The sequence below is a fragment of the Apteryx mantelli genome, chromosome 3 (assembly GCF_036417845.1).
Source record: "Apteryx mantelli isolate bAptMan1 chromosome 3, bAptMan1.hap1, whole genome shotgun sequence".
NCBI classification, from domain to species: domain Eukaryota; kingdom Metazoa; phylum Chordata; class Aves; order Apterygiformes; family Apterygidae; genus Apteryx; species Apteryx mantelli.
In genome coordinates this window covers 77853530-77879399 of record NC_089980.1, presented here as the reverse complement: position 1 = coordinate 77879399, position 25870 = coordinate 77853530, and the positions used below count along the sequence as shown (strand labels likewise).

Genomic DNA, 25870 nt, shown 5'->3' with positions numbered 1-25870 from the left:
ATGAACAGTTTTCCCATCTGTTAAATGGAGATGGTAAGTACTTACCTGCCTCAGATGCAGTCTGTTTGCAAATGCAAACACTGGTTTGAAGATCTTCAGCACTGCTCTATATAAATAAAAATTATTATAAAAATTGCTGTAGTTTTAGTGTATACATATTTTAGTCTTTTTGTGTGGCTGTATCCTTTTAAAAATAAAAATATAGAGGTCTAACGGTTAGGTATATTTAGGTGTGTTGCAGAAGGAATGCACTCATTTAGAAAATCTTTTACCAAGTTAGCTTTCTGTTGCAGTTTAACTCTTAACACTTACTAAAAGGCATATTTTATTGAACAAGTCTGTTCCTTTTAAGAGGAATATCTGACAAAGAAATAACGGACTGGAAAAAGTCTTAAGCAGGACTTCCCCAGACATTTCCTTCTCAGTGGGTGCTCACCGGATAAAAACATTCCTTACCCCTTGAATGCACATTAGTCATTCTGCCCCATATTGAAACACCTCAAGAAAACTCTGCCAATAATTCTACACATCCAGAACCATTCATCTTTCTGCTCTCTGGAGAGCTTTTGTGAAGATGCTAATGTGCTCACACATACTGTTCAATCTATCTATCTGCAACACAAACTGAACTACCATGTTGCTGCCAGCCTCGCTGGTGGTCAGGAAGGGAGCGGGTCATGTAAATGATAATTTTCTTCTTGATGCCCACAGGCTTATCTGGATGACATGCACACTTCATACAAGGTAGGAGAAGTAGACGAGATTGTGGGAAACAAGCATAAACTATTTGGCCTTTGAAATGAACAAGCAGAGAGAGATGAACTAACAGTTGTCATCATCATACTGTACACAGGGGAGCATATGCCTGGTTTTCAAAACTCATCCTTAGGTAACATCACAGCTTGGGACTGAAAAGCAGCAATCGGTGCTGTTCCTAACCCCAGCATTAGCATGACGACCTACCTCGGCCCACGCTGTCCTTGCCCCCACTGTGACCTTGGTCGGGAAAGGATGAGGGAGCAGGCACGCAGGGACAGGAAAGGCCAAGGGCTGGGAAGGAAGCAGGCAGACCTGGGGAACAGGGAAGGCCTGCCAGGCCCAGTGGGGCTCATACCTTGCCACTGGCCCGAGCCAGGGACCATGGCCCACCTCGAGGCGAAGGGGGCAGCCAAACCCAACCAAAGGCCGCTTGCTGCGGGCTCCAAGTAGAAAAGCGTTAAGAGATAACACTGCACACAAGTGTCACCAAAAAAACACCCACAAAAACACATTCGGGGAGGCAATTTTTTGAGCACAAAACTGCCCTGGGGCTGCCCCACGCCGACGCAGAGCACACCACCACTTTTCAGCCAAAAGCGCCCCTAAACGTAAGAATTCAGACCTCAAACGTGACCCCAAAGCAGGGAGAATTTCAAACCCGCTCTCGGAACGCCGTTCAAAACGGCTCGGCGGCACTCGGATGAGAGGCGACACCCGGCCTCCGCAGCGCGCGGGGGCCACCGCCTCCTGCCCGGCCCGGCGCCCTCCCGCTGGCGAGGGGCGGAAACCAACGCGCGGAGCGGGCCGGGCGCCGCCCGGCCACAGCCGCCGGCTCCGCCCGCGCGGGGGCGCCGTGGCACCGCCCGCCAGCCGCGTCGCAGCGGCGCGGGAGCGCGGTGCGGGGACGGTTCCTGTCAGCGAGGCAGGAGGCGGCGGCTGCCGCTGGCGGAAGCCGGGAGTCCGGCTTGGGCCCTGCGTAGAGCGGGCTCCCGCCGCCCGCCAATGCCCCTTCCCTAGGGCAGCTGGCGACGGGTGGGCGCCCGCCCGCCCCTCCCCCCCCCATCCGCCCCCCGCGTAACGGTTCTCCGGAACCGCGGCCGCTGCTCCCAACTGCCCTCGGCGGCACGGCCGGCACCGCCGCTTTTATGTGTTAAGTAAACTAATCCCTCAGCGGGGTGAAAAACCTGCGATGCGTTTCCCGAGTCAATCAGATGGAGGTCGGCTGCTAAATTACTCTAAATAAGCCACCAAGGTGGTATCGTCTCCTTAATTATAAAAGATTTTTTATCAGCTTACCTGCATGCGGTTTGGTCTTCCCTCGTGCCCCAACTTAATTCTTTAATTACGAGGAATTAAGAGTCAGTATTTCCAGTAAATGCTGAGAGGGGAGCTGTCCTGTCACGTGCGCCCAAGGAGTGCTGGAGCAGGGATTTACCTAAGGCGCGCAGTGCCTGTGGTGTACCTTCAAACTGGAGCTCCTCCGCTAGCCAGACCAAGTTTCAGTCCCGTAACCCCTCCTCTCCCGTTTCCCTTTCCAGCAGGCAGATTGCAAGACTATTTGCAACTTACTGTGCAACTTATCGATGTCTCTTTTTAGGTACAGAAATACACGCTACCTGCCGAGGTACCATGCGTGATGTTAGCAATCAGCACTCAGTGCTATTCGTGTGCATCTTATGCACAAATATAATGATCCAATGAGAAAAGAATTCAGAAAAAAAAGCATTTAATTATAAAAGAGCTTTTTAAATTAAAAAAAGATAATGGCACTAAACCAGAAACAAAGTTATTTAAATGATCATAGCCACAGGGCAGTCCTGCATAATTTTATGCTGAAACTGTACAGCTGTTCCTATCATCTGCACTTTGCTCTTGATTAAAATAACATCTAGAGTTCCGGTAACAAGTAATCTTTTACAGAACTATAAAGTATTATGAACACACATTTCTGTATTACATGACAAAAACACCTTACATTATTACATTAGATTCATAAATATTTACCTAAGCATTGTACTGTTTTTCTACTCTATTCCTTACATTTTTAGAGAACAGGTTTGTTCTATGGACAAAAATGATTTGTCTTATGGGATTTGCCCATAATGGCACAGTGCAATGCCATGTAGGGCTACCCAGCTAGATGGGGCATCAAGACCAGTATAGTCACATTAGAACAATATTCCACCCAGTTTTTTACATCCTGCTTTTCAGAATCCTTCAGAACAATACTTCCTTTCCAGAACAGCATAGCCTTGACTTTTAAGAACCAATAAACATTTATGCCCCCAAAATTGTTCGTACGCTGTGCCTAATTTTTCTGTGACCTTTCAGAGTTCTATTTCATTGCTTATATATCAGATTGAGAGTTCCAGTTGTTATTTTGAGAACAACACAGTGTCAGGGCCTGTACCAACACTCAACAGGAAGGCCCTTTTTTTCGCCATTAGTGGCTTTGATCAAGTCAAAAAAATCTAATTCTGGCCTTGATTGGATGTAGAATATTCCCTATGAGGTCAATATAAGTCTGTATGTGCGCTGAAAGAAAATATTTAGCTCCAAGGGTATAATTTCACAGTTGTTATTTCCGGTTGTCAGCATGCAGATGTAAGCATTTAAGCATGGGTGAGCTAGTTTACAAATAAACTGTAAAGTGTTACACAAGTTAGTGGGCCCAAAGTATTGCTGCAGGGCTAGGTCTCTGAAGCTACAGTTCACAGCACTTTGCACTGCAATAAGTTATTGTCAATCCGCAATTCATTATCAGTGAATTCCATGGGGAACTTTCAGTCCTTCCCTGCAAAGAGAAGGATTTGCAATAGTTTGCCTGATGGACTATTCATTTTTAAGTGGTTTAGACAGCATCCACCAGCCTAAGGGAAATCAGAATTTGACTTCTAGCTTGGTCAGCGTGGGCCAGAGACATCAGCTATAAAGCTAATGGTAGTCAGGTTGAGACATTATCCAAAAAGCATGGGTTAACTCCACAGTAAACCCTCACATTAATTTTGAGTGAAAGGTTTGGTAGCTATGAAATTCAGACTACAGTTTCTCTCCACAATTGTTTTACTCATCCTGAAAGTTTGTATTCTGCTAATAATTGGCAGTTTTTGGCAGTTCACAAAATGCTTTGCAATCAATGAGATGTTCAAGAAAAGTGAAACCAGTGTATGCAACATGGCTGCATATAATTGCTGAAAAAAATAAAGGTCTTTCTAGAGGATGATAATATTCCAGAAAGGCTACTGCCAAGAGGGGTGAGCTTTACAATGACTCACCTTGTCATATTGTCCTATTAAAAAAAAAAAAACATCAAAAATACAATCAAACAACCAGAATAAGAATAAAAAATGATATTAAAAAGATTTAGCAAAAGAGCTGTATAGAAAGCATTTTCCACAGTTGCTTTTAAATAGTTTTCATCAAACTTTACCTAAAAAGTGAAAAAACAGGACTTCCAAAGACAAAGACAGGATATATTGCATTGCAGTTATTTCCTGTGAATTTCACACTTGGGAAATTCATGTGACTGGTTTTAAGTATTTTTAATACTGTACCATTCAGAAGTGCTGATCAGAATTTGGTTCTCCAGTGCGCTAACACTGTAAAAATCTATATGAACACACACTTCTACGCAAACAGGTTGTAGATCTCTAATATAAAAAGGTTAAACATCTGTTTGAAAAACAAATTCTTTTGAAACAAGATCTACCAGACGGGACTATCATTAGGTAGATTAGTTCCATTAAAATATTTAACTTCTTAGTCTCATTCCAAATATGAGTGGGAAAACTGTGCTATCTCCAATATTTTGCTGTAAGTAAAAGTGAAAATTTACTGGTAATCACTGTTGTGTTTCCCATTACCTTTTTTTTTTTAAACTAGATAAGATTCTATTAATTTATATATAATACAGTAGAATGGTGAAAGGATACACTATCCCTTTGAAACATTCAGCATTACAAAGTCAGTCCACAGGTTGTTCCTTTGCCATCTCTTGTGAGCTTAGCTATTCTTAGATTTTATAACCCATTCAGCATTTGGGTTGAGCTGGTATAGGTCCTTCATGTAGGTATCATCATCAAGGCAGCGTTCTCCTAGTAAAGAGATGTGTGGTTACATTAGTACCATAAATAAATAAATGAATAGATAAATAGACTTTCAAAATTCCTGACACTTTTCTATTCCATTTAGGTTTTCATGCCCTCTCTATGGTATTTAAAAAAGGACAACACAGCTATAATCTAAAAGCAATCTGTTATCCTTCCCTTCTGGCTTGGAGAAGAAAGGGAATGGAGGTAGAGAGAGAGGGAGAGCAGGAGCTGTATTTGGGGAAGTTGTTTCCACTTCTATGGCTCATTCTAGGTCCGATTCTTCACACAATGAGCCCGGGAGCTCCCCTGTGTGCAGGGTTTAGGAAAAGAGGAGCAATGCCCTGGTCTTCTTGTGGTTAAATCCAAATGCTAGGTACACATTTGAGCTGAAGCCCATTAAAATTTCCAATTATTCTCCTTTTCTTAGATGGAAAGTTCAAGCAGGGTTTGTCCTTGCTAAAGGAGGCATTACTTGCGATCCTGCTCCCCTTGGTTAGGAGTTCCTGTTTAACACTTGTAATGGTTACAGTCATAGAAGGGAAAAAGTAGTACACTATTTTTGGTGTATTATAAACAATTAATTTATGTCTAATAGCTATTAATGAAAACATATGCTGGTCCATCAAGATCTGCTGGTCCATCAAGATCTGCTTACACCTCCCATTCTCTCACAGGCAGAGCCTTGTCTCATATATTTCCAGCTCTACATCACAGCCCCTCTCTTACTCCACTGTGCAAGTGTCAGGATAGATGGCTGGTGGCCCCTTTAATCAGCCAGCCAGATGTTCCTGGATCATGTGCTCTTGAAGTGGAAGACAAGCAGAGGTGCCCTGCTGCAGCCAGACTGTCTGCCAGCTGTCTGGACTCCCTGCTCAACTATGCCCTGTCTCCCTCTGCTCTGTTTCTCTCCATCCCTTCTCCTCACTAGTTTGCAGCCTGTTTTCCCTTCAGGCTTTTTATCCCAATCTAGCACCTACACTCCTGAACTAGGTGTACTTGCCCACACTGTTTAGCACGTTCAGGCACTGAGAGCATAGGGACAGTGGCTTCTCGTTTCTTTGTCCACTCCTAGCCATGAAGCAGTGGCAGAAGTTCTGTTCAGTACCCTAAAGCCCTATAGTGTACTCAGTACTCAAAAAATGTCTCAAGACTTCAGCAGCTCTGTTAGGGGACAGGATCACAGTATTGCTCATGATGCAATTAAGAGCCTAAGTATAAGGGTATGAGTATATTATGAGCCTGTTGAGTCTTCCCTCTTTTGGGCTCCCTTTACATGAGTCAGTCACATCAGGTTGAATGTCAGTCAGTAGCAGAAAAGCTAGAAACAGCAAAGATCAGAATACATAGTTTACTTAAACTTGCACAGCAGGTTAAAGTCAGGGACTTGCTTTATATACTTATCTTAAGAATATTTGCTAAGTTAATTAGGACTAGTATTTATAAGAGCTAATTAAAGCTGAAATTCTCCAGTAATAAACTATTCAGAGAGAAGGCTTCTAAGCATTGTATCCTATTGCATAACAGTTGGAAAATATATCTGCCACTAGCCACATCTATGCTCTAAGAGACGCACACATTTTCTGTCACGTTTTATGTAATACTAGGTTGTTCCAGTTTCACTGGAATTCTGTTACAAACTTTTCTTCTATAATGTTAACACCTCTATACAATAAACAAGATACTCCCCTCCTTTAAAAAAGTCATACATATCTGGGAACACAAACTGCTTTAACAGGCATGGCAAACATACATACATATTGGATATGCAAGAAAACAGGTAATATATTAATCTGGCATCCAAGTATCTTAGTAACTTTTTTTTTTTTGCCTTCAGACTTACTGAAAAACACTAAAACAAATTTGTAATAGAGGAAATAGAAAAGTGTTATTTCAGTTTAAGTCTTCCAGTTGAGATACAAAAACATTTAAATTAATTTAAAGTAGTGATCAGGTACAGGGAAAAGTGCCAAAGTAGCAATTACATACAGGATTAAAATTTGCAGTGTGCAGAAGTACTGAGTCTTCACGGAATTTAATAACTTCAGGTAAACTTTAATAGTCCACAGTTAGTAGGGAAAAAGTAAATGTAAATCCAATCCAATACTGTTTTCTAGGTTTTTTTTTTTTCATTTGCTCAACACACGAAAGAAACTGTGATTAGAAACTGATTCCTAATCCAAAAATACTTCTGCATTCATTAAAGGAAATTTCAGAACTGCATTCAAAATAATGCTTTGGCATTAACCTTGCTGATCTACTCTTTGTTTTAATCAATGGTTACACAGAGCAAGAAAGATGAACAGTTGGAAAATTTCATCACTAGAAGATTAGGTTCTTTCCATTTTAGCAGTGACTTCCCCATAGGAACTTGTAAGAAACATTCAAATGCAGAGCACAAAGGGCTGTAAGTTCATTTATTATGCCTCAATTCAAAGAGATGAATAAGATGAACTTCAGGCACCTTCCTATTCAACCTTTCTATGGTTCTTCACTGTACATACATATCAGGATCACCTGCAACAACTGCAGTCTTCCTCTAGCAGAGATAATAAGATATTACTAAAGATGACCACACCAGCTTCTCTGCTTCCCTCTCCCCAAGGCTAACTTTCTGTGTTGGCATCAGGTGAACTAGGACATGAATAAAAATGGTTTAAGCCCCAAAAATCAGCTGGCAGGAAAATACATGTCAGGGAAACACAAAGCCCATCCTCACATCTGTATTTTAAACATTTCTCTCCCATTCAAATGTTTGCCAATTACCTAGAAAAAAAAAAAAACAATATTCAGAATCACCTCTCCTCACCTTTGGCTGGATGGGAATAGATGAAAAACTATACTACCTGAATCCAGCTTTATCACAGCCAGCTAATGATAAATAGAAATACTTGGAAGAAGGAGGACAAAAGAATGAGCAGATTTAAGCTTTAGACATTGCTCCAAAGAGCTCAGGCCAGCAGATTAGGAAAAAAAAAAGTGCTAAGTAAATAAATTTCCTGGTTACATGCAGTCTTTCTCCCTCCATAATGGCAATCTTTATCTCCGTCAGCTGGCTCTGGACTAATATGCTGACATGTGAGCCTGAGGATAATATATAGACTGAAAGAGCACCCTCTTGATTCATTATAATATAAGGGGCAAATTCCTCTCCTATTTACATCAGCACGCAACCACAGGGAAGTCCATGGACAAAGTGCCAAGGAATCGTATTCTAACAAAAGAAGTTGTTCAGAAGCCACTCTTACCAATATTTCCTCCTATTTCATACAGAAAGACCTCTTCTTTCTTGAGTGTTTGGACATTTCCACTGTCAGGAACAAAACAAAATGATTAACTATACTGCCAAAGAGCTTGTGCACCAGCTACTTAAACATGTCCAGGAGAAATTACGCTAGTTAAAGTCAACAGCGTACCAAGGCATCCCTTCATGTTTTTACTCATTTACTAATACAATAAGTGAGTAAGAATACCCTTGCACACTAGTGCAAATGAATAATCCTGCAAATGAACAACAGAAAATGTAAAATAAGACAGACGTGAAGAAACTGAGGTTTTCAGAAAACAATTTCATCTTTAATAGCAAGTAGCCTGATATCTACCCTCTAATTTTCTTTCATTTTCAAAATAAGTACTCCCCTCATGCACTTCATATTTCTGAAATAGCCTCATAGTTAGGTAGGGGAAACCACATTCTTGCAACTAAAACAAGGGGAAAACAGACAGTGGAAGAATAAATCCCCCAATTACAAAAGGATTTTATTTTTCTCACTGCTTAACTGTAGACATATATGCTAAAGTGCAGCCAGAAAATAACTTTTTCTCAGAAGTATGGGCCCCTGAAGAAAGAGCTTCTTAATCTCAACTAGAGTGCCATGTTACCATATTAGCACAAACAGTTACATGAAAATGTTATGATGCACACATGCTTGTGCTAAATGTTATTTTGTACTAAATCTATTCTGATTTCTTATTTTGCTCATATATATGAGCAAATTTATACAAATAAATAGATATTATATACAGGTAAGTAGACTTAACTAAATTTTCTCCTTTTCTCAGTGGATTTGGATGACTCAAATGTAGCTTTCCTTTTAAATCACTGCACATGCATGACATTTTCTCATATTTATATTCCCATACCTAGACCGCTGTTACATATAAATGCAATTTTTACAAAATATTTTCTTCCTCTTTCCTTAATCCATTTGATTCTTAGACTTATTTTCTTGGAGTTCCCCTCTAACTTCTTTTCAGAAAGTTACAAAAGTATTCCTGGCCCAATTGACTAAACAGCAATTCATTTTCTTCTAAGGGCGCTCGCATATTCCTGAAGGCTGCGACAGCATTAGAAGCATTGGAAACACTAATTCCTCAAGCATGTATTCCAAGAGGCTAAATTCAGCCCAAAAGTTCAGTGACCTCACCTTGATTCCAACTATTTTAAAACTTTTTTCTTGATATAATATATGAAAAGCCACTTATCCTGAAATGTTAACAAAACGAAAATGTGTTTGTACCTTTTTTGGCTGAGAAACCTGGCTACTACATCGCCAGCTTTCAGTTCTTCTGTCAGCTGTATTGCCATGGAAACTTTCGAAAGATGAGGCGCTTGCACCCGTATCACTCCCTGAGGAACATCAGCCTGCAAAGCAATAATGATATTGGAACAAAGCTGCTAGCAGCTGGCTTCCAGGAGTTTCTCAAAATGCAGTATGGAATAAGTAACTTAGTACAATGCTCTGTAAGTATGCTTAACTATTATCTACTTCACTGCAGAAATATGATAACTATGCAGTAATTTAGTAAATTACATCAGACCTTCAAACCTCTTTTTAATGGTAGGAAGAACTTTAGAACAAAAGAACAGTAGTGTTTAATTATTTTTCAAAGATGTTAAGGGTAACAATAATGATTACTGCTATATTTTGGTATGATATGCAGCATATGAGACTGATATGGAAAGGACTTGCTGTACGCCTGAAAGCCAGGCAGCCTGCCCTCCCTCCCTTCTTCTCAGAAGAAGCCTTTCCAGTTTCATTTCACCTGAATTTGGTACCAAAAAGAAATCACGACATATTCATGGGTCAGTCTAGTTTAAGTGATTCCTCTTTTCAAATACCATTTTCTTTTAAAACACAGATATTCACTAGTGCAGCTTTTTCTCCCCTTTTCTTATTCTCCAGAATATATTCAGCTAGTCAACCAGCAGGTCTGACTACATAATGGATTTGCATTTTATTTCAACCCAGAAACCCGTGATGATGAACATCAATCATATTAGTTATACAGAAGGAGGGCTCCAAAGGACTGTTTTTCTGTTCAACTTGCAGTACATGACATTTGAAGTTACAAAAGGCATAATTTATTTGTGAATAAGGTCCTAATTTCTGTTCCTGAAAATCTTAGGATAATTTTTCTATTCATATTACACTACCATTTACCCAGATGTACTCATTTTGATAGAAAAAGAAATGTAAAAATACCAGTAGTCAAGGTTGATTATGACAGTTCATTCTCCCCCTCCTCCATTTACTGCAATTGTAAAACTGAACATTCATTCTTCCATAATCAATGAACAAATTTGGGCACCAGCGAATCTAGAATAGATCCTCTGAAACCATTCAAGTTAAACTAATATATAACAAGTATAAATGTGATTGGAATCAAAAGGACAGTTTCCTGAGAAAACTAAAGGTTCATTATTGAATCAGCAAATTGAGCATTTGCTTCATAATAATCACACAGAATCAAAGATTTGTAAGGCTGCAGTGGATCTCAAAGAGCAATTCTCTAAATTTATCCCTAAATTTGTCTAACACGTTCTTTAAAGCTGCCACCTATGGAAACAAATGGCTGTAGCTATCTGCTAAAAAGTTAACTCCTGCTTAAACCTGTTTTGTCTCTTTCCAAACAGTTGGGATCACACTTCCTGGCAACAAGAAGGGCAACTTTTAAGGGTGAAAAGGATATTTACACATGTCCCTAATGGGTCTTTCATCAAATTCAGCATGGTAAATTTAAATCAGTTTTTATGTTAGTATTCAATTCTGCATCATTTTGTCTCAGTTGATATTAATGGAGGTTTTCCAACTTTCAGTTGGATAACAATCTTTTTTTTCCTGTACATCAGGCATGTGATGAATTATCTGAAAAGCTACCTGCCTTGAGTATATGAGAGAAGGAACAAGAAATGTCCATAAAGCTATAACATTACAGTCACAGATCAATCAGAATAATTATTTTGTATCTAGGGGAAACCAGCTCACCTAATGAATGTATTTTGCCACTTTACCACCTCCATTTAAGGAAGAACTTGTGCTCAGCTGTGCAATATGTTCACGGTGCCTAACTATAGAGAGAACAGATATTGAGCACATTTCTCAATGCAGGCTGATGGGAAAGAAAAAGTGACCATAAAGTCACAGTGACCACAAAAAAGCAACCACAGAGTCACAGAAGAAACTAGCCTCTGCCTAGCACAGTTCAAAATATCCAAGTTCAGACTCCACATTACAATGTATCAGCAAAATACCTAGAAAGTGACTGACAACATGCTGAAGGGTGGACCACCTATCCTGGTCAGTAAAACACGACTGAAGTACCCCCTCCTGTCTCACAAGCGCTCTCCGGATGAAGCTTATAACATTGAAACCTCCGGCAGAGTTAGGTACGTACACAAGGTTCAAAGACCCGAAGAGAGGTCTGTCCTTATCAGTTAGTGCAAAAATACACTGGCATAGCACCTGCATTCACTTGTGAGGTACTCATCTTCTTTCAAACCCTTTATTTTCAGAGGGACTTGAATTTTTATATTATGAAAGAACCACAGCTATTTGGCTATAGGATCCGGGGTGGTTCTCTTACAGATTCTCCTGTTCCATTTTGGATGACACACTTAAATATTCCTCAGGTTGGAGGAAGAGAGGAATTAAATGACTAGTTAGTATTTTCACTAGTCACTCAGGTGATAGAATAGACCATACACTTATTAAATGTGCAAATGATACCAAGCAGGAAAAGGGCACAGACATTTTGAAGAACAGAACTGGCATTCAAAATGATCTTGCTAAATGGGAGACAAAGTCTGAAAGTGGGATGCAGTTCAGAGAGAACAAGCGCAAAGTGTTGCATCTAGTTTGGAAGAATCAGTTCTACAACTATATAAAGAGAAACAATTTAACAGGTAGCAATTCTTTAGTAAATAATCTGGGATTACAGTGGATCACAAACGTAGCAGAAGTCATTAATGTTATACTGTGAAAATGCAAACAGGTTATATAAACAGAATGGCTAGATGATGCTGTGGTTATTCTACCCTGTATGAGATACACCCAGTAGCACTGCGTCATACCACTAACCAGGTTCCTCCTTTCTATGGAACAAACGCAACATAGAGAGGAATGGAGCAACGGATGGTGCAAATCTGGCTATGAGAGCTGAAAAATTCCCAGTCTTGAGGACTTCTTTCTTTGCCTGACTAGGACACACTGCACTCCAACAGAAACATAAAGACTTAATCCCTAACACAGACCTGGCCCACAGAGTTGGATGCACAGATACTTGGAAAAGTGGTTAACCCTCAAGAGCTTTCTAATATTAACCACTCCTAGCCCTGTGCAGAGATCTTGCCCAAAGTCTCCTCCCCTTCCCCAGGAAATGCTATTTAATCTCTGTCTTAAAAAGGGAAAAGTGATTGACTGAAAGGTCTCATCTGCTATTTAAAGTGCAGATTTTGAGATATTTCTAAAGATTATGAAAGTGACCCAAGCCTTGTCCAGCTACAGTTAATCATCTATGGTGGCACAGCCTGGTATAGGAAATAGCTACTTTTATGTAGTTTTTATTCAGTTGCAAGGAAGATAACGAACTCTCAAAAGGTTCAGACAGTTTTCACTGGAGCAGTGATTCACCACAAATCTTGGTGCATCCCTTGCTGTCTAATAATGGAAAAGAAATAAGTTCAGGAACTGCACATTAAAATCACCTCAATTTAAAAATAAGGCAACACAAATTGCAAATTGAAAAAATAAATTTTTAAGTATGTCCTGGACTAGTTCCTTAAAGAACTGAGACAAATTTAGCTACTTGGAACATATATAAAATAATCATTTATGATGAAGCCATAATCATATTTGGGAATATGATTTTAGGAGTAATATGTTCTCAGGCACCCAAATTATGGAATACTTTAAAAAAGCATGAAAGGACTTGTGAAAAGTACTGCCATTAAATTTTTTCAGAAAATCTCATGAGATTTCTAAAGCTTGAAGAAAATTATTGAATAGCAACTTTACATTTACATTTGGGTAAGAATGTATTACTTGAGACTTCAATTTTAATTCTCTGGTGGATTAAAAACTTTTACTGTAAAAGATCAAACTGAATTACAAAAAAACCCCAATAATATTTAAAGTTGCAACATCATTTGCCTATTTCAGTGTATTCTACTGTTATTTCTACATTGAACAGGTGATGGCAGCATTCTTTTAAGTGTCAGCTCATCATAACTCAGATGAATTGTTTGCAAGGAATCCTCTTATTGGACAGTATAAAACAAATATGTCAGTGTTAATAAGCTTTATTTTAAAATTTTAGATAAGCTGTGATTCTGTGTGTGGATTCCTTCAACTATATTCATATAAACAAATAGATATGAAAGTAAGGCAAAGTGATGTCTGAGGAATTAATCCCTATTCAACATTTAGAGGTGTCAAATACTGTACAGAAAATGAGTTAGGAATGCTGAAAAATTTGGCTGCGGCAGATATTGGATGCAATGGTCTGAAGGATCCAGCTTTTTGCAGACTCCAGCACTAAACTTCTTTTGAAATGGTAGAGATACAATTCTGCACTAGTCATCTCAAATACTATTTTCAAAACATTGGAAATATGCACTGTAAGATGCTGCTATCCAAATAATCACCTCTTAACCTTGTTCTTTTGCAAAGTGTCACATCATGAACATTCTGCACCATGTACATTCTTCACTAGGTATTTTTATGGTTACTGCATAAAAAGGTTTTTAAATATGCAGATGTAACAAGTTACAAAATATATTTCTAGCTTATAAATCACTGGTCCCTCAAGCATATACAGTCTTTCTTTTTTTTCCATTTTTTAAATTCTGATGTGAAACTGGCACTTAAGCACTACCAGCAAGTTATCAAGTCCCCTTTAAAATACGTGTATATACTTCAAATTTCTTTCCTGACCCTTTAAGAAAAATCCCCCCCCAAAAGCTACAACCTGCACAAAATACGATTTGCTATCGTCTAAAAAAGAAAGTATACTTGCAAGAGCAAACCAAGAAGACTTGTGGGATATTACAACATATTCATATCCCCTATTCTAATTTCTGGCTTAACAGCTTTAACAATTTGCTATACATATACATGGTAAGAAGAAAGATGACTCAGGCCAATGCATTTTTACAAGCTACCACAAGATGTCTCTAACTCACCGGAATCTTGAATATGACTTCAAGTCACAAGATTATATTTTCACATCATTTAAATCTGATTTGTGTTCATTATATTATGAGGATACATATATTTGGTGTTACCTGTTTATGATTTAAAGCAACTTAGCAAAGGTGTATGTCAAATGCATTGTAACGCAGAAAGAAAGAATGAATATAAGAAACCATGCTGTATAGGCCAATAAACTAAAAAATATTTGTAATTATTAACTTAATTGAAATTAAAAATACTAAGTAATTGCTAGGTACATGAGATACATTTCTGAAAAGTTTCCATGTCAGGGGAAAAAGTTCAATTAGAAAATTCCTAAGGCACAGGAAAAATTCACACTAAAATGCCACAGGACTATTTTTTCTTTTTAAAGAATGTGTGAAGAATGTTTGTTACATTGAAACATCTGCCTAGCCATCACTGAGGGCTCTGGGGGAAGTCAATTACTTAATAAAGAGATACTGAACTGTAGTTTGTATTTAGAGGGATAACGTGGGAGTGGACACACAGACAGTAGCTCCCTAATAGGTGAATTTATCAGTTTTTGAATGTTTCATCTTCGTTTGTGCATACTCCAGCATGCTCCTCTTTACAAGGAATACTTAAAGGTTCACTGAGGCAGAGTTCAGTGCTTTGGGAACTCCTGTAGGAGGAAGAAGGCTTAAATACTAGCTTTGTTTCCAACGACTATTAAATATCAAATATTGAAATCTAATAGTAAATAAACACATGGTCTATTGTGAATTCCATTGGGCAGCAATGCACCGAAACCTAGGTACAATAATTCTGAACATTGTCACAACATTTTTCCCCTATACAAATACAGAACTTCAGGTACTTTTGTTTCAGATGCCCAAACTGAAACCACCTGTGGGATAACATTTTTCAGAATACAGATGTTTTGCAAAATCTGTGCAAAAAATAAATAAATAAATAAATAAATAAAAAACAACCAGCCAACCCATCCTCAAAGACATGTCTTGCTGGGAACCCGTAAACTATGTAAGCCATACTAATTTACCACTTATTGAAATTCTCAGTTAAACAAATGTTAAACAAATCCTCTCAGCTCTGTCTCCACAGCTATGTCCATTGTTTTCAATAGATATGAGAGTCTTACTAATAAAGTATTTATCAGGTGTATCTTTCCTTACATCATTAGGGGTCTTGTCTTGTTTCTCATGCTTTTCCCGGTCGTAGGCCATTTTTTTCAGAAGTTTCTTCACAGCTTTGTCCTTTTTCTCCTTCTTTTGGCTTTCAGCGTTCTGTTTTCTCACTTGGTTAACAATAAACTTAGGAATCTAGATGAATATAGACAGTAAGTATGAATATCTGCATCATTTCCTTAACTATCAGAACTTTATCAATTGACAGATTATCAGGTAGAACTAGAAAAAATTTTATCTATTTCCTGTAATAATTAAAGATTCAAATAATATAAGGCTATGAAAATATTTTAGAAAACCTGCACTTGTGAATAGAGGCAGAATCAAGACTTTATACAGTGTTTTTACTTTCCTTAGCCAAAAACATTCATTCAACAGTTTGTGCGACGGTGATAATAACCCTTCCATGCAAAGGTCAAGATTGTTTAAAGTTGCTGATGGACAACAAAGCCTGAAGTTCTGCAGCCTGTTCAGGAGCCTGCTTGAGACCATGACTCAACATCTTGTTTTATCAAAACATGTTTTAGCATTTCATATATAATATGAAGTTTGGCCCAAAAGAGAAATGGACTAAAACAGCACATCTCCTGCAAGGTAAGAGACAAAGATCTCCAAGCAGAAAAGAATAAATTCCTCGTAAGAATGCATACTGATAGGCCAATCACAAGTATCCCCCAAGGACTTATTTGTGAGTTCACATGTTATGTATACAATATTAACATCCTAACCACCACTGCTAATTCTACCATAACATGTAATGATTTTATTTCACTCTCTTAAGAATTATCTATGAGCAAAAGCTCAGCAGGATGGGGCTGATCCTTCTCTATTTCATGGAAATAAGTTCATAGTTCACATTACTTCTTTGTTCAGATGCCTTGTTTGTGAAGTTTATGATTTTTTTCCCCCCTACTTACTGTCCAGAGAAGTTTTTGGTACTGAATCATAAAGCGCATGACATTTGCTGTTCCAGCTGCCATAACAAACTTGCTTTGTTCAATAGTCTTTGAGCCAAACCCATGAAATGTGAAAAGGTTTGGGGCCATCACCATTGCAACGTTCTTCAGTGTCATTTTATTTTTATCTCGATGATCAATTACCCTTTGGAGGAATTCAAGCAGTACCTGAAATAATAGCAGAATTTGAACCTTATCTCTACACATAAAAAAGTTAAGAGTGAAACATCATATTATATATCCTTGGAAAAGGCCCTTTATTCCTAATAATGCTATATTAAAAGCAATCAATAATAGGAAGTATGGATATATTTACTCATAAGAATGTAATGCAAGTTTTCTTTCCTTTAACTAATGAAGCAAATCATTCTAGTTAATTTTGTGGATAACATTTCAAAAGCATTCAAGTGACTTTGAAGCCCTGCACAGTAAGACTTTCAAAACACTTGTTATTTAGGAGCATAGGTAGCATCCCAAAGATGCTTTTGAAAACGTTACTGTTGGCTTTCCTTAAATTAAAAGTGAACACAATAATGCCAGCTGTCATGGTTTCCATGTGGCTAGTTCAGTCATGTATGCAACTGGTGTAAACCACTGAATTATGAATGACAGGTAGGCAGTTAGAAACTGTCAGTCTTCAATTAATTCACTTCCAGATATTTGTAACTCAACTCAGGAGCCCTCCTGAGCGCTTCCACACAGTAAATACATTTAAAAAGGAAAGCATGTTTCAACAATAAGAACTAATGGGATTTTTGCCCGGAATAGAAAGTGTCCAAGATACTCTGCATCCTACACATATTCTGCAAATTTATTTTTGTTTGGAGCAATTTTAACAGTAAGCATGTTCTGAGAAAAGATGAATAGTTTTGATACAAGAAGACAAGCCCAGGCTGGAAGATTCCATGTAACGGGCTGCAAATATCAAGAGGAAGTGTACATTTCTAGCTTACTGAGAGTTGAAACAAACAGCACATAGAAAAGCTGGGAATAAAAACAAAGAGCTAAACCCATTCGTTAAAACCCAAGTCTCATCCATAGTATTCTAATACTGTTTCTTTTTCCATTTAACTAATCAGCGACTGTTCCTGCAAAGAAGGAAATAAACTTGTAATAGAAGAGGTTGCTCACTGAGAGATTATTATTGCAATCTCTTGGAAAAATTTCAAGCCCCCCTCTTAAGAGTCATTTGGATGTTTGGAATTAGACTCCTAAATTATTTTTTTTCCGAAGTTCTGTGAAATATGAAAACAAAACAAAAAAAACCCCCACAAGTTTCGGCATTAACTTTGAACTGAAAAAAGGGAAATCATAATATTTCACACATCAGTTAGAATGTTAAAAGACAACAGCATTTATTATGGTGAATTCATGAGAAATCAACAAAATTCTCTTATTCGTACAGGAAAAAAATATTAGCAGTTCTAACCTTCAGAGTGTCTCTGTTTGCTTCAGGTAGAAGGAGAACCAAAAGATTCAAAGCTTGTAGCTGTTGCTTCTTCATTGGAAGATCTGCCAGTGAAGCACATTAACCTCAGTATTTTAAAATTGTCACCTGTCCTCTTGAAAAAAACATGACTTTTAAGTGGAATCCTCTTGTAAAATGCTGAATGCATACACAAAGCTAATCGTTATTGTACGACAAAGGACTGGAGATGTTTCTCTTCTAATACTCATTTCCAAATGTTCTTTTATGGTTCAGTTGCTATATGACTCAACAGTCTTCTGGCAATACTTTTTAGATGTCTTGCGATACTTTTATTATATACTTATTTTGCAACGTTACAACATTAACTAGACAGCTAACAGTTCTTCCGTTTTTGAGTCTGTGCCCCAATATATGAAAGGGTGCATTCAAAACTGCTTTTGCTGTTTCTGCAATTGCCCAAACAATTGCATGGTCTCCCACGTCTACCCACACAGAATGACTGTGTTGCTGAATAAGGCAGGTTTCCTGGGGCATGAGCCACAGCAGTGGCAGACTGGTGGGGACAAAAGTAATAGTGGAGAAGCTACAAATCAACTACCATCTTTGTAAAACTAAAGATCTGTTAGGTATACTCAAGGCCACCTTAACACATATCTACAGCAACGAGTGCCGTACCAAAGCTTCTATTAAAGAATAGTGATGTTGGCTCTCACTTTTACCCAATAACTCAATGGTGCATCATTCACCCAAAACGCAGGACAAGTACATTTCTACACTCCTCCACCTCCCAGAAGAGTTCCTAAGTCCTTGCAGTTCCCATGTCCTCTGGTCACGCTTTGGATGACATGGTCTGTCAAGTGTTCTCAGAGGATTCCTAATGAATCAGGCCATATATAAAACAAATTAAGAAGGAGATATCTGCACTTGGCATAGTTTTATTACACTAATGCAAAATTCAACGGAGCTGCTTTTCTGCATTCCATTGGAATTCCTGCTGAACTGCTATTTCAAACACATTCCATCCAGCTCAGATTGGGAGAAAGAGCAAAAAAGATTCATCATCTATTAAATAAAAAAGATACGCTTGCTCACCCCTTTCTACCATAATAAAAATTAAGGATCTGAATAAATGAATGGTGAATTATATAGTCATTTCAACATGTGCAGTAGAGATAACAGTGTATGCATCTGGTTAGAAAAACATACATTAAGAGTAGGGATTAAATTTAGTTGAAAAGCACCATGTCACAATGGTCAAAAAGCAATTAAAATTCGTAACTTAAATCGAGTTTTTCTGTCTGTTCACTTAAATAATGATTTTTTTAAATTGCATTTATTTAAGTCCAACCACATAGGTTAATCACCGTATCATGACAGATACTGATTACTGTCATAAAGGTGGCCCCTTTTCTGCAACACCTAATCTTATTACATTTAAACAGCAAGACAGGCAGACAATACAAACAGTGGGATGCTATGAAGCATTCTGTCTGTTTTGCCTCAAATCCTTTGGCTCAACATAGAAAGTATTTTCAGTCCTGGCACCTGAATATTTTGGGTAGGTAAAACCACATAAGTTTTTAGACAGCTCAGGAGCGGCAAGCAGAGCCAGTACTGGTTCCAGTCAGTATCTGGTAAGTGGAACAACCTTTTGGAGATGTTAGCAGCCAGCATCATTTAAAAGCATTCCAGCCTGCTTTAACTTGCTGCTCAGTACTCAGTACTGCAAAATCAAAGTTTTGTAATGGCCTTAAGCACCAGCCCCCTACTCACACTAACTTAATGGTATGCGCTCTTGAAAAGCAGCTCACAATCTGGAGAGTGAAACAGTCCAAGCTTTTTAAGAGTATCCCACTGTCTGTCTGTCCTTTGGTATGTCCTGAATATGCTCCTTAGAAATGAGCCATCACTTTGCCCACAAACAACATGAATAGATTTTTCTGAAACCGACACAACTGTGTTGGCTGTAGAATTAATATATGTTGATCCTCATTCCTGATTTCATTATCACCAAGTCACTCTCCTTCTATTACAACTGATGCGTTTGCTGTCTTGGTGACCAGCTGGCACAGAGGACATTTACACAGGAGCTTGCTAATCCTCAAGGGACCGGGGATGATCAACAGTTCTGACTATTCTGCTGTAACTTCACCTTTTGCAAATGGATAAAACACCCTCCACATACTTCACTAAACAGTATGAACTACCATTTGCTGGATTTCCTGTAGAACTATTATATCTTTGTTGTACTGTTTTCTTTTGAACCAAATAATTGTTTACAAACTGACAGCATTTTAACATACCACTAGTTCCTTATGATTCATCTATACCTCCTAAAGACTATTAGATACATCTGAGCAGAGTGTGACACTAGGTGTTTTTATTTTATGCATAAACTACTAAAATACGTTTCATGAAAAATATTATTTGTATGTCAGTAAAATTATGCCCTATCTTTTGTCAGGTGAAGCCATATTGCTGCTATTTAGTTTGTTTTTCAGGTTAACATATTATTAGTGGAAATGCTGCTATGACAAAGAAGCACTTCTCTGCACTCAATATGTTCATGGTCTCACTTCTTCACAATTGAGACGGAAAGGACACTACTCACTCTGCACATCTTGGAAAGCTTTGAGATATTCCACAGTGAGGAGTGGCTGAGGCAGTTCTCGGATAAAGAGTTTTAAAAGACTTGCTGCATCATGTTGCTTTACATTTTCCCAGTTGAAAGTGCCTTCATAAAATTTTGCTTCTAGCTCTTGGCAAAGACTCTGAAAGGCAACAAACACAGAGAGCACCAATAACACTTGGCTGCTGGAAGTTATGCATTATACGCATAGCAAAACTTTCCATGCTTCGAAGGGAGGGGGGGAAAAAAAAGGACATCTGAAATATCACTTAACCCCAGGTGCCACTGATCTTTCACTACGAAAAGATAAATTGAAGATCAGAAGCCCTGAAAGCACACAAACAGTAATAGGTAGCAGACTGCCAAATCATAGTGCAATATCCTGCTGATCAACAAAAACGAGCTTTACAAATAAACATGAAAATTTTCCCTCACAGCCTCACTAGCTTCTCCATCCACATTCAAGCCAAATCACTGTGGCAAATGTAGTATTAAACAACTAGATAAAATGAATTATTTTATCTGAGAGGCAAGAGCAAAAACATCAACTATGCATCCTAATGGACTAATGTTTAGATTTTAAGGTAAATATATATATTTGGGGGTGTCATAGATATGCAATATATTTTTTAAAAATTACTCTGAAATCTATACAAAAAGATAGCAAAATATTTCTTTTCTGGAGATTATCTGTGCCATTCTAATAAAATTATTTAAGAAGGAAAATATTTTCTTTTTGTATAGGAGAAAAAAGTTCAAGAAAATTTGAGAAAACATTTAGAGAAAACATCAGTCTTAATATTCTAAATGCTGTGATTTTCTATAAAGTTTTGTATTAAAATAAGTAAGTGAACTTAACATCTTAGCTAACAAAGCAATTGCTTAATTCAAAGAAGAAGCTCCTGGAAATAAATAGGTAAAAAATTAATGAAAGTCAAATAGTGAGTGATCTCTTGCCCGGAAAATTGTATTAAATAAAATCCAAGAATAAACAAATAAACAAAATCATTCCAGTATGCAGAACTGATGAAAAGTGGAAAATACGAATGGAGGAAAACTGTAAAAAAAAACTTAGTTACTGGTGAATAAACAAAGCCAGTTTCCATAACATTCCTTTCTTTCAGTTGTTTCTAATGAACCAGCTGCCGGACAAAGTTCTACATGACAGAGACTGGCAGACGTCTTCGGACAGCTGAATCCACTTAAATGGTCCTTTCTGTTTAGAATTTAAGGCCAGTTTAGACCATCTTTTTAACACATTGACTCTTGGTGTGAATCATACTGTGTATTTAGTTTCCTGCATTAAGGCAAATACCGGGGAAGACTCTGCATGTAATTGGCACTCACTCTGCTAAGTGTCAGTGTGAACAGACATGCCTAACAAGATTGTGCTTAGTGAGCTGAGTAGTTATATTGCTGTTCATAAAAATAAATGTGAGAGGTTCTTCAGTGAATGCTAGCTGCTTTGCCCTGCAACACAGGTTAAGTCTAGCTTTTAAAATAGGCTCACGATGCCAGAGAAGAGCTTCCTCCAGGGGTAGAAACACTATGCATGAACTGCTGGTTCAGGGAAAAAACAAGAGGTTGGAAAGCTCGTGCCTAGAATTAATGAGATTTTGGCACAACTGAATTTAAAACATAGCCTTGACTCAGCTTCAAACTTGAACTTAAAACTACACTGGATGAAATCATCAGCTTCCTGGCTAATGTAACTCAGCTTTCTTTGTAAAGACATTTTGCTTTTTGTTTTTAAAAAGATTTTAATAACAACCTGGCATTAAAATATATTTTCAAGACAAAAATAACAGCAGCAAGTGCAGATAAGCTTTTGGGGGTGTTGACAATCTGTGCAACGTTTTACCTTTACTCTTGCTGCAACTCCTGGTATTCTAAGCAGTCCTTCTGTTTCCAGTGTTGCCTCTTCTATCTGGGAAATCAGCTGTCAAAAACAAACCAAACTGCATGAAAAAAGATGCTAATTAAAAATTACTGGTAGCTAATTCTAATACAGTGTAGCCTTTATATATGTATGGGTGGGCGCACACACACAAACACATGGTTTACAAATAGATTACTGTTGTTGTAGATGTAGAGAAACCTTTAATATGGCTCTTATCCTTTTTATAAACATTATTAAAAAAGAGTTTGTCTGTTTTATTAAAAAAGAAAACTGCAATGTCTAGACCACCTCCAGATATAGGGAAGCAGTTTATTTCTATAACTACTCCAATTTCAAAATCCCAATTACTACCCTTGTTAAAATGGCTGTGATTCAAACTAATTTAGATAAAATACAGTACTAACTTTCTCACAAATACTCTTCTTTACAACTTTTACAGAGAAGATCTAAGTACTCTTAGCCTTTAAAGAGGCTTCAGTTTTGCAAATACTGGCATTCTGCTAACGAACTCATCAGTCTGCAATCCTATGCATGGCTTAAATTAGTACAAATTCTGTAAAATCACTTAACAGATGAATCATGAATTGTGTTTTTCTAAAAGGTAAGTGTAGAAGTATTCACTAAAGGATGAACCTAAAAGTGTTCCAAAGAAATCTGTAAATGTGAAATGCTGACGACATCATTTTAGCACAAATGGATGCTCACAGCGTTTAACTAGCATTGTGCCTCTGTGACACACCTTCCTGTGCCAGCTCTGGTGTAAGAAAAATAATGCAGCAAAAGTCGTGCTTTCTGCAGCTGCAGAAATTAAAGGGGGTTACCTACCACTGAATTTACGTAACTGATACACCTCACAGGAAAGCTCAGACAGAAAAAGCCACAAAGCTGGAACACACCACAGAAGTTGTCAACCTGGTATATTTTCCTTGCTTTTTAAAAACAAACAAACAAACAAACAGAGAGAGAGAGAAAGAGAGAGAGAGAGAGTGCTGACAGCCCAGATCTGATGCTTACCATGCCCAGCTCGCATAACAGCAGCAGTTGCCACCCTCATCTGTCAGGCGCAAAGACACTGTGGGAATGTCCTACCTTTGGCCACCGTCCTCACATCTACAGGGAGGTGAGGTCCGGCAGCACTACAGTTGGCCATAACTCCTCCGTGCGCACTCACAAGCGAGTACCCCCTTTGCAGGCTGTGAGAGCTGGCTGCTGGCCACCAGCAGCCTCCTGCCTACAGGAAATTCCCTCTCCAACTATTTTAAGACTGCTCTGCCTTTGCTTCATTAGCAGGCCAAAGACCTGAATGACTTTCAGCAGAAACTTCCTGTGGAGATGTATGAATTTGTATCACCCTCTGACTACTTATGCACACTTTTGTAATTTTTAAAGTCAGAGGAGACTCTTAGAGGCATCTGATAGTCTGCAGGACTGCACCTGTAGGTCCTCATTCCACTTTGTATGAAGTTCACAACTTCTGCTTGGAAGATTAGCTACCTTTTTAAAAGACAGCCTGTCTTAAACTGACAGAAAATGAGAGAAAATCTACCAAATCCTGACAGATCTATGGAAGAATACAATAACCAGACCAAAAACTACAGCTAGAGTATACTGCAGGATTCCAGTTTTCCAGTCAGAAATCCCATAGGCTATATTGTGTCACCATTTTTAACCATAATTCTTCAATGAAATAAAAACTAGGTGATTTTTTTATTAAAACGTTTCTTTTAATTTAAGCAGCATTCCTATTAGTTTGGTTTGTTTCATGTCAGTGATACACAAACTATATTTAAAAGCAGTTTCCACAAAAATGTTCTTCCTTGCACTTTATAGAAATTCCCTCTTCTTTGAGAATGTCTGCTGCAGAGAAGATGCTGAAGAAATGGGGAACCTTTTTTATTTTTATTTTCTCATTTAAAGAGAAGCTAAATGTCAAATGACATCTGTGCCTTGCAAAACAAATTGCATATATGTGTTCATGCAGAATTTTCTTCCTAGAGAACTATGCTTCCCAGAAAACTATGCTTACCATGTTGCTTGTATATCTCAGTGCTCAATCACTTTTTGTCTTTCGATTTCTCTTATTCTGGATACCACCTTTCCTAGAAATGTATTTTTATGGTCCTGAGGAAGTAAGTTCTGGCATGAATGATACAGCAACTGTATCGAGAGAGTGATGGAAAATTACTTGGAGTTTTCCGTTTCTTGAAAAAGAATTAACAAAAAGAGCTCTGAAATGGTGATGAGACAGCATTGAGCTTCTCTCAGTGTTAGGATAGATCCACACACTGTGGTCTCCCTCTTCTCACATGATAAGATCTGCTATGCAAGTGCAGTAAAGCCAGGGCCTCCATCATCTTTCCCATTAACATGACATGGTACAGGCCAAAAGGTCCCTCCACATACTAAAGCAACAAATCAGCTGAAAAAGCACTGCTGCTGCTACCCAAGACAATTATCCAGCCTGATGCCCACTCCCTAGCCACTTGCCTCTTGGCCCAAATCACTTCTGAGAGCAGAAAACCACTTCCTAGAAAGCTAGGTTAAGCTGTGGGCCAAGGATTGAGAATTTCTACAGAACTTCAAGTATTTGTTCTGGAAGACATCCTCTAGATGAAGAGAGTTACACCACCCTTGTGAAATGGAATTGGCTGCAGTGGGTTCTTATACTGATAGTAAGAATTCTAATTCTATAAGAATTCTTACACTGATAGTATAGAAACTGTAAAGTTTCACAGGCTTATTAATAAGCTTGCCTAAATCATGGTTTACTTCACACATCTTACTGACATGTTTTTCTAATATCATTCATTCAATATCCCTAACTGCTCTGGCCCTGGAGCACATCAATAATAGTTCACGATACCTATAAAGTAGAGATCAGTTAGAACAAAAACTGAACCCCACTCATTTAACTCAAAATATGTCTGATATGAAGTATCAGACTTACTGAATTAAAAAATAAAGCTGCAAATAAACACTACAATAACTTCGATTAGAGTAATATACCTTAGGTTCCCTTAAAGTAAATACAGTGAAAGCTTTGTTACAGGGAACAAATAAACCCAGGACAAAATGTTATTTGTTTCTCATTTGCAGGTATGTAATAAGTTGACTTGTTCATGCCTATTTACCCTTTGAAAAATCAGTGGAGTCTTGGTGCCTGGCACCTTCTTCTGATCCTGTTCCAGCAAAACTGAGAGTGGGACACCAAACAAGCCAGAGTCTGAAGAGTAAAGCAAAAGAAACCAAGGTATTATCCACATCTGTTCCAAAACATGAGCTAATGGCATAAAAACACATTTTTGAAGCAATAAACCTATTCAATACATTCAGAGGTATTGACCTTTTGTTCAAAATATCTGAATGTCTTTGTCAATCAAGTCATTAAACAAAGCATTTTGGCTAAAAGGATTCATTCATCCCTTCCTTCACCCATAAATCAGGAGTCTTCTGTTTCAACTTCAAATTGC

At 38.1% G+C, this 25870-nt stretch overlaps 1 protein-coding gene across 3 annotated transcripts in view; it reads right to left on the bottom strand.

The window, feature by feature from the left end:
- Nucleotides 1-2468: 2468 nt before the first annotated feature.
- ARHGAP18 (Rho GTPase activating protein 18) overlaps nucleotides 2469-25870 on the bottom strand; it is a 70911-nt gene continuing 47509 nt past the window's right edge. For all 3 annotated transcript variants that reach the window (XM_013959127.2, XM_067293741.1, XM_067293742.1), the window contains exons 7-15: nucleotides 25532-25623; nucleotides 22362-22439; nucleotides 20483-20642; nucleotides 17872-17954; nucleotides 16404-16610; nucleotides 15475-15621; nucleotides 9368-9492; nucleotides 8096-8157; nucleotides 2469-4853 (exon numbers count right to left, since the gene is read on the bottom strand). In XM_013959127.2, coding sequence (XP_013814581.1) covers nucleotides 4762-4853; nucleotides 8096-8157; nucleotides 9368-9492; nucleotides 15475-15621; nucleotides 16404-16610; nucleotides 17872-17954; nucleotides 20483-20642; nucleotides 22362-22439; nucleotides 25532-25623 — 1046 coding nt within the window. In that variant the 3' untranslated portion in view covers nucleotides 2469-4761. The remainder of the gene's footprint in view (nucleotides 4854-8095; nucleotides 8158-9367; nucleotides 9493-15474; nucleotides 15622-16403; nucleotides 16611-17871; nucleotides 17955-20482; nucleotides 20643-22361; nucleotides 22440-25531; nucleotides 25624-25870) is intronic.